The sequence below is a fragment of the Camelus ferus genome, chromosome 3 (assembly GCF_009834535.1).
Source record: "Camelus ferus isolate YT-003-E chromosome 3, BCGSAC_Cfer_1.0, whole genome shotgun sequence".
Classification (NCBI taxonomy): Eukaryota; Metazoa; Chordata; class Mammalia; order Artiodactyla; family Camelidae; genus Camelus; species Camelus ferus.
The window spans coordinates 79,630,290-79,640,082 of NC_045698.1; the positions used below are offsets into that span (position 1 = coordinate 79,630,290).

The 9,793-nt window shown below is 36.2% G+C and overlaps 1 protein-coding gene across 1 annotated transcript in view; it reads left to right on the forward strand.

Annotated features, from left to right (window-relative positions):
- The window catches only part of AP3S1 (adaptor related protein complex 3 subunit sigma 1), a 54,230-nt gene extending 49,814 nt beyond the window's left edge, over positions 1–4,416 (forward strand). The window contains exon 6 of the mRNA XM_032476536.1: positions 3,691–4,416. Coding sequence (XP_032332427.1) covers positions 3,691–3,819 — 129 coding nt within the window. The 3' untranslated portion in view covers positions 3,820–4,416. The remainder of the gene's footprint in view (positions 1–3,690) is intronic.
- Positions 4,417–9,793: the final 5,377 nt, after the last annotated feature.

Below are 9,793 nucleotides of genomic sequence, written 5' to 3' on the forward strand. Positions count from 1 at the left end.
ATGCTATATTTCAAGCTTGAAAAAGCATTTTAAGATGGTAGAATGGTATTTTGTGTGTTAGAGGAAATAAATATCTAGGTTCTTTCCTTTTCCCTTCAAGAAAGCTAATTGCTTGATGCATGAGGAAAAGGGAGCCTTCAGATTCTTTGAAATATATTTTAGTAATGCTGCTTTTTCAGTTTTGCTTGCACATATTTTGTTTATTTTTGGGTCTGGCAATTTAAAAACAAAATAAAAAACAAATCATATCCATCCATTATTATCTTTGTGATTCAAGTGCTTGAAATTTCTGAGAGTATGTCTGTATAAGTCTTCTATCTGTTTGGCCTCATTTTGGTATACTTGCAGACTTCATTTTGTTTTCTTTCTCTTAATTCTGTTAATTTATTTAATCTCATGGGAGAGAAAACATGATCATTCTTTTATATACTGTACTTCATTTGTCCACCAGATTCATACTCTTAACTGCTTTGGATTCATGTATTTGTTTTTGTTAGTGGAGTTGCTGTGGTTTACCTGCCATGGTGGTGCTTGAGTGTAACAGCATAGATGGAAACAAGTTATTTCTCCAGTAGGCTTTCATTCTTTTTATTTCTGTTTTATGTCAACTGTGTGATCTTAAATCTATAAGAACTATGTTGTATTGTCAGAAATATCTTATTTTTACATTTTAAATTATACATACTACTAACAAATTAGGTAAACTTAATTTCTGGAAATTGTAGTGTTCAAAAAAATTGTGGTAGTAGAAGCTATCTTGTTTGGATTATATCTTAGTGAAAAAAAAAAAACTAAGATGAAAATTACTTTATATTTTGTGTTGGGAAACTGATTTCCTAATGGCAAATTACTTCTTTTACATATTATTCTTTAATAAAAATATTTCAGACTTCACTTTCATGAAAGTCTGAAAATGGAATGTGTTTTATAGAAGCTCTGGTGTTAATGACCTAAGTAATGTGAAGTCTTTTTTTTTTTTAAGCCCTGAGTTTTTGTATATAAACATTGACGGCTCACTTAAGCATTTACTTACTGGTCAACAGTCTTTCACTTGTTTTTCTTTACATTTTACATTCTACAGAATTTGATGTCTTAAAATGTTAGGTTAATTAAAACTTAACTGAAGTGCACCTTACAATTTTTTAATTTACTGTCATTTAAATTCGTGACATACTACCCAAAAGTATTCAACATGCTTGAGAAATAATTTGATTCTCTTAATTCATTTGCGTGTTCTAAATAGTTACCATCCTTTGCATGTCTATGGCTTGCTGCTTATGTTTAGAGGAATTGTAGTTTGTCGTATTTAGAACTTCTTTTGGTTTTACATAATAAGAATTTGGCATATATATGCTATTTAAATCAATTGTTACATTGACTTTATGTATTCTCATTAGCAGCCAACAGTCAACACCATCTGTGGTCACAAAGAAACTACTTAATCTAACAAAATTTAACAGGATGCATTTTTATTCTTTAGTTTAGCTGCTCACATGGTACAGAGTATTACGGAAAAGAAGGCTTCTTGACAGTGACATTTAATACTAAAAAAACCCGTATTTTACTATTTGTAAATGTAAACCACAGCATCCTGTAAAACAGACTCACACACACACACACACACACACCCCTTACCTTTTCTCTCTTTTTTTGTCAATACTAAAATCCTCTAATAATCCATGCCTTTTAAAATATTTATAAATATCTTATCAATACTTTAGTATAGTCTACTCATATTTTGTACCCTGTATGGAAATTCCAAAGAAAAAAGAGTGGCAATTTGATTTTTTTAATTAGAAAAATTAGAAAATCTTTTTACCTGGAAAAATTATATTAGTTCCAGGTTGTCTTTAATTTTGTAAAATTTTTGTTCTCTTGGCAAACAGCATACTTCCTAGTAAAAGGAAGAGAGCCTACAAGATGGTAAAGCTCTTTGAATCAGATTCTTCTCTGATTCTAAACCATTTTAAATGTTGGTAGCTAAACACTGAACTTGAAGAGATCAAGTTAAAGACCCTTTTGAATATGATTCATGCTACCCTAAATAATATTCATCCATATCTCCAACATCTTTTGTGGGTATAACAAAATCTCCATTGCTTCAGGTAGGTATAAATGTAGAGGTCAGTCAGATTTTTAGTTATACATCAAAAACCACTAACCTCCATTAAAGTATAAAAAATGAATTCTCCAGCCCTATTCAGTCATTTTGGGTATGGAGTTTTTCATCCATATCACCCTTATCATTGCCTGTGTGGACCGTATCTATTATTAATACTATTTTACTCATTTTTCTATTATTTCCAATTCTGACTTGATAATCCATGGCTTTTATTTCATTGCTTAACAATGTTTGTATCCTTTATTCAGCAAATAGTTTACACTGGCCTATTTTGTATCATTCAAGATTTTTCTCAGGTAACAGCTTTATTATTATTATTGTTTTAATTAACAAAAGAGGTAGGATTACATAAGGAAAAAAAAACCCTGAAATTACAAAAAGGGACTTTAAAACTGATCTTTCTAATTACATGGACATTGTCTCATATATGTAATCTAAGCAAAATGGAAGATTTTTGTTAGTTAATTGCTTTTGTGCAAGATGATGTATGCACTGAATTCAGACGTGTTCGTTGGCTTTACTGTATTATATAACCTGAATAAAAAGTGATGAAATCTAACTGGTATATAAATTAACCCTTAAAAATACGAAGATTGTTGACGTAGCTATTTGAAAAAAGTGATATGTATGCATTTTTCTTTTATTTTTAAGGCAATTTCCTCTCAAAATTATTTCACAAATTATAAATTTTCCTACTGACATGAAAGCCAAATATTGTACACTAATGCTACTGGAAATTTGAAACTTTATTTATTTATATATGCTACCTTTCGCATTTATCCTGTTCTTTCTCTAAATTTGCATACTGTGAATGGAACATATGTTGAATCTACTTTGTATGGCAACATATTTTAATCATTATATTTTTCTAATGCATTGAGGGGTTGAATTGATCCTCTTCTAGCAGTTTCATTTTTAGGCAGAACCATTCTCTTTGGATTGAGGCTTCACTTTGAAAGCCTGATTTTATTTTTTTAATTTTCTAGAACTTTTCTAGAAAAGCTTAAAAGAGCCTCCACAATTTAAAAAACAATTTTAATAAACTATTGTTTTGAAATTTTTTGAGGGTTTAGCCCTAAGAAATTAAACAAACATGATTTATTACTTTCATTTTTTATTTCACAGCATGTACTGATATTAAGTGACATTTTAAAAGCAAAAACACCCAAAAATCTATGACGATTGTTGCAAGAGATGTCTGATAAGGAAGCTAATGTAAAATATGCTTCATGTTTATATCATAAGTCAGTTAAATAAAGATGTAGGTGAAGATGGGCTTTGTCACTTGAATATTGTGTGTGATGTCAATGTAGTACAGGTTAATTTGTATTTTAATCTTTACATTGTTATCATTGCATGTATTCACTGTATTTTTTTAATGTGTCAACTGTTTTCTCTTTATAGATTAGTATTTCAAAGTAACCATTCCATACCAATTCCAACTACCATCTGGTCTCTAAGCTTGTTATATGAAAATCTTTTATCATTGTCCTCCATTTTTAGTGTTTTTTAATGAGCTACACCTGAGTTGTACATTTTCTTTTTCTTTTATTTGCTTCTGTATACAGGCTGGCTTAGCGGGAGCTCCAGCCCGTGCTGTATCAGCTGTAAAGAATATGAATCTTCCTGAGATCCCAAGAAATATTAACATTGGTGACATCAGTATAAAAGTGCCAAACCTGCCCTCTTTTAAATAAAAAATTTAAAAGGCCACTCCCAGGTAAAATCCAGGGGGAAAAGTCATCTAAGTTTACCATGCAGTTGTTTACCAAAAATAGAGGAGGAGAGTCTTAACTTTTGCTCTTGGATTTAAGTCAAGGTACTGTATAGAAGTTACGTAAAATCAGTATGGAAGTTCAATGTTGCTTTTCTTGCTCAGTGATTTTGAAGAAATTGAGTAGCTCCAGTGTGATTTTTTATTTTCCTTCCCTTTCTATAAACTGCATTTCTGTGGCCACCTAAGGCATGCGTCTGTGTATTGGCTACTACAGTATTTTGAAAAGTGTTTGGGACATTTCTTTAAATTATGTACAATCCAAAATGTTGGTGTTCTGTATGAATCACAAGTGCAGCATTCCTTAATTCTTTCTGTTATTTGTCATAATTGTTATTTATAGAACCAAGTATGTATTGCATGAAAACATTATGACCTTTTTCTCTTAGTTTAAATAAACTCCAAGGTAACTGGACTTCTAAAGCACCTTTCTGTTTGCCTGATATCTACTTTAGCAATAATTTTTTTTACGATTCTCTGACTCAACAAACTAAATAAAAGTATATTTTATCACTGTTAAGCAGCTGTTAATGTTGATTTATTTAACTTATACTTACTTTTTTAATATTCAAAAATCATTAAATTATTCAAAAGCTCAACTGTTTCGCAAGTCAGGAGTCGTGTATCCCATAGCGTATTGTGTAAGGGAGATCTGGAGTGGGAGGTGACAAATACTTTTTTAAAATCTGTATTGAGTAATTGTGAAATCTATTTATACACACAGGTTTAAGTTTTGTACCTGATCCCTTCTTGCTGAGATGATGAACAGTAACTTTACAGCAAATACTTAGTTGCCGTTGCATACAAAACCCTTTGGTTCACAAACCCCACTTGACTGTTCCATCCCAAAGTCAAAGCTAAACTGTTTTCTTAAGTTCTAATACCCTTTGCTTTTGGGGAGAAATTCTGGGAAATTTCAGTTTTGGTTTGGTTAGGATGTACCCAAATTAGGGAAACCTCTGGGCCAAATCCTAATTTAACTTCAAGAAATAATCAAGAGGGTTTCATCTCTTACTATATTCTAGTAAGAAAAAGAAAACTCTCAATGACCAGTAAATATGTAGAGATGCTTAATATCACTAGTAGCCAGGGAATGCAAGTTTAAAGGACAATAAGATTTTATTTTCACCTGCTATAATAGTAAAAATTAGAAGAGGAACAACATCCAGTGCTAGAGAGGATGTGAGGAATGAGAACTGTCACACATTGCTGATGGGAATGTACTTTAACCATAACTTAAAAAAAAAAAAAAAGAATATGCCAAGTTCTGTGAAAAATTTTTAAAGTTAAAAATTGACCTACATACCATGTAACCCACTTTGGGGACTCTATATTCTCTTAGCATTCCTTGATATCTTTATATGCAAAAGTATTTATTTCATCAATTTTTAAAGCAAAAAAATAATAAACTGGCGATATCGTACATGCTCATCAGTAAGGAAATGGTTGAATAAATTGTAACTACCACACTGTTTGTAATAGCAAAAGACTTAAATGACTCAGATGTCTGTTAGAAGGAGATCGGTTGAAAAGCTCAATTAACATCCATATTATGGAGTCCTATGAAGCCACCAGAATAAGAAATGTCTCTCTATATTGCCACAACTTGACCCCTAGAGTATATTGTTATGTGAAAAAGCCAAGATAGAAAAAAGTATGTATGTGGTATATGTATTAGTCAAGTTCTCCAAAACCAGTAGTGTGTGTGTGTGTGTATGTGTGTGTGTGTGTGTGTAAAATGAGATAAACATTTAAATTGGTAGACTGAGTAAAGTAGATTGCCCTCCTTAATTTGGGTGGGCCTCATCCAATCAGTTGGAGGCCTGCATAGAATAAAAAGGCTGACCCTCATCCAAGTAAGAAAGAATCCCTCCTGCCTGACTGCCTTCAAACTGAGATTTTGGCTTTTTCCTGCCTTTGGACTCCCAACTGAAACATGGGCTTATCTTGGGTCTCAAGCCTGCCAGCTCTCAGCCTGGAACTGCACCATCAGCTCTCCCGGTCTCCTGGTTCTCAGGCTGTCACATTCAAACTGGAACTCTACCTTAGGCTCTCCTGGGTCTCCCATCTTACCAACTCTCCCTGAAAACCTTGGGACTTATCAGCCTCCATAATCACATGGTCTAATGCCTTATAATAAATCTCTTTAAATAAAATAAAACCATAGTGTTGGTGATTTTTTTTTAAATAAAATAAGAGATTTATTATAAAACTCAGAGTCTGAAGGCAGGAAAAGTTGATTTCCCAGCTTAAAGGCAGTCAGGCAGGAAGAATCCTCTCTTACTTGTGTGAGGGTCAGCCCTTTTATTTTAGTCAGGCCTTCAGTTGATTGGGTGAGGCCCACTCACATTAGGGAGAGCAGTCTGCTTTACTCAGTTTACCAATTTGAAGGTTAATCTCAACCAAAAATGCCCGCACAGAAACACCCAGAATGTTTGATCAAATATCTAGTACCCCCATTGCCAGTGAAATTGACACATAAAATCAACCATCACAGTTGTGTGTGTGTTTGTGTTGTTTATACTTGTAAATGAAAGGATAAGCCATATGTGTGTGTGTGTGTGTGTATGTGTGTGTGTGTGGTGAGAAGGAGGAAATAGGGCACAACTGTGGGGATAGAAGTTAGACTTTTTGAAACATACCTTGTTTTGAAACCATGTAAATATTTTTCATAATTAGTAATCAAAATTAAATTTTTAAAAAGTGATGCCTAAAAATTAAAAGCAAAGCAAATAAATTGAACTGTGCGATGAGCTGGTGGCATAATCACCCAAAGGGGAAATATTTCATATGACTTTAAAACTCTAGTCTATACACCACTAAAGACAAAAAAACCTGCCCTGTCCCCCCTCAAGAAAAAAATTAGATTGTTTTCTGTAATCCTGGTATTGGTGATGATTTTAAATTCTGAGGCTGTGCACGTGGATTGTGGGGTAAAGCAAAGGAGAAAGTGCCTTGGTGCCTGTAGTGGATGCTCCGGTGTACATCCTTTAGGACTGAAGCACTCATTTCCTCCTCTGCTAGCGGTGTTGGTGGCTGAGAACATTCAGCCAAGTTGCTCTCTGAGACTTGCCACCAGCTGAAGGGAGCTACTTCACCTGAAGTCATGACTCTTCAAAGACCTTCTGCATCCAAGTTATAAAAGCCCAGCCCCCTGGGCTAAGGCAGGACAACTTGGAAAGGCCATCCCACCTCCAGTGCTACCCATGGGATCAGCTGAGGCCTTTGTTCTGACTGCATTGCAATTTAATTCTTTTCTTCTGCCTCATCCTATTTCCTTCAGACTTTAGGTTTTGATCCCAATGGCATATCACAGTGATTGGCTTGCATCCAAGCCTCTGTCTCAGTCTGTTTTTTAGGGAAGCCCATCTAAGTTATAGCCAAGAATGGTCTGAGGAAGCAGTTTCTAAAATGAGATTTGGGAGCTGGATCACCCACTGGCGGGCTGGCATCAGAACAGCCTATTACTGGTGGCAGGTGGAGTGTGGTTCACCGTTGGCAAGCCAGAGCAGTGTAATTGTTGAAACTTTGTCACTGGTGGTGAGCTGGGAATGCCTTCGTAGGGAAAATGTCTCAGGCATTTGAGAAATTCAAGAGAATTAGTAATTATGAGGAGTATGGAATTGAATGACTGTTCTTGCGGGTAATCAATAAATTAGAGAAATGCTGAGGGTGATTAATCACCAATTAAAGGCTATGTATGAAGGCCAGAGGGCCTCCTTGACAGCATATTTAAAAGCTTTCATCTTCTGCAGGGGGAGGACAAAAAAAGCTGAGGATCAGGCCCAGGACTTAACTGTACAATTGGCAAAGTTCAAGAGAAGACTGGATTACAGCCTCATCATGTCTGTTCAGCCAAGGTCAGGGACAAAAAATTTGGATACAGACCCACAGAAATAGTACACTTCTTCCCATTAAGCTACTCCTCATTCCCATATTCCCCCTTGCTTGAAGAGGATGCAGAAGCTTCTGTCTTGCAGAGTAACATTCACCCTCCATCAGATTTGCCTCACCTGCTCTGATCACCAAGCCAGTAATTAGGGTTGAGACAGAACATAATTGGGCCAGGAAAGTGCTGGGCCTGCCAAAGCTGTTGCAGAACCTTGCCAAAATATACCTGAAGGAGCCAAGAGAACATATATGGGCCTGGATCCTGAGGGTTCTGGTTTAAGGGGGAAGGAGCATAAAGTTGGATGAGGGAGAGTTTATTTTGTATCTAAGCACTTCAGTGATAAAAAATTTAACATTCTGGCAGGGACCTGGGGAGATGGTGCTGAAACACTCCTAGGGTAGTTTCTGGAAGCTTGGAGAAAGGCTGAGCCACTTAGCTTGGCCCAGCTAAGTGAAGTATAACAGAATCTCCAAGCAGGCAAGGGGAAGAAGAGATTAAAAACCACAGAGAAGTGAGCTGAAGTGAATATACTGTGTAAGGCAAGACAGCGCAAGATTCCTCCATTTAGCAAAGCAATAAGGAGTATGCTGTTTCTAGGGACACTGGCATCATTCAGGAGCTCAGTAGTGGCTATCTTCTGAAAGCCAGGGCTGATGGTGGGAAGTGCCGTTACAGACCTGGGTGCCCTGATAATGATGGTGTTGATGAGATCCTGAAATAATAGATGCCAGCAGGAGCAATAGTTGGTAAATTATCTTCATAAACTGCAAGGTCAGAGTGGCAGCCAAAGTCCTGATCTGCAGAGAACTTTAGAGATGGTAAATGGAACATGGCTTCAGGAGGTACAAGATAGATGGTCAGCCAGTAGGGTCACTGCCCAAATCTATATAATCAAAAGAAATTAAAAATGGATGATCAAGAGTTGAGAGCAGCCACCACAATAAAAGGAAGGAAGGAAGGATGGACTTTTGTTCCATTTTCTGGTCCTGAACCAGTTCTCAGACCAAGAACTCACTGATGGACAGAAAGACCAAATCTCCAGGAGGAAGAACCCTGCACACCATGGCAACTGCATATATTAATAATTTTCCCATTATTTCCTCAAAAGGACTTACTTGGATAACCATACAATGGGAAATGGAAAATACCCAATCTTTTAATGATTATTGGACATGGTTTCCAAGTTGACACTGATAATTAGGGACCAGGCATCATCATGCAGCCACCCACCCCCATTACCGTGGGAGCACATGGGTGCTGGTCCAGGTATAACTCATAGTCTACCAGGTCTACAAATCCACCTATTGGTCATTTTTCCCCATCCTTGAATATAACTAGCATGGACAGTTATCTGTGGGATAAGGAAGACTTAAATGGAAGCTTTGAAATTGCCCTGATACTCACAGCCAAGATAGTAAATAACAATACTGCATCTTGAGGAGAAGAGAGAGATTAGTGCCACGCTTAAAAAACCTAAAAGATTTAAGAATGGTCGTCAGCATCACATACCCATTTCATTCACCTGTCTGTTCCCTGCAGATGGATCCTTGAGGATGACAGTGGACTACTGCAAACTTTAACCAAGTTGTAGCTCAAATTGTAGCTGATGTACCCCAGGTGTGGTATCTTTGTTAGGGAAGATTAACAAGGCCTCAGATAGATGGTATATGGTCATTGATCTGGTAAATGCCTTCTTTTCCATCCCTGTTAGATCAGAAGACTAGAAAGTTTACATTATGGATACTCAACAGTGCACTATGAATATTAACTCACCTGCCCTCAGTACATAATATAGTCAGAAAAGATCTGGATCATCTGGATATAATAGCACATTGATCCACATGTTGATAACACTCCATTACTTGAACTGGAGGAACTAGAGGTCCCAAGCACATCAGAGGCCTTGGTAATATATATGCCCTCCATGGGTGAAAGCTAAGTCCTGTGAGGGTTCAGGGGCCTACCGCATTCAGTGAAGTTTTTAGGGATCCAGTGTTCCAGGATA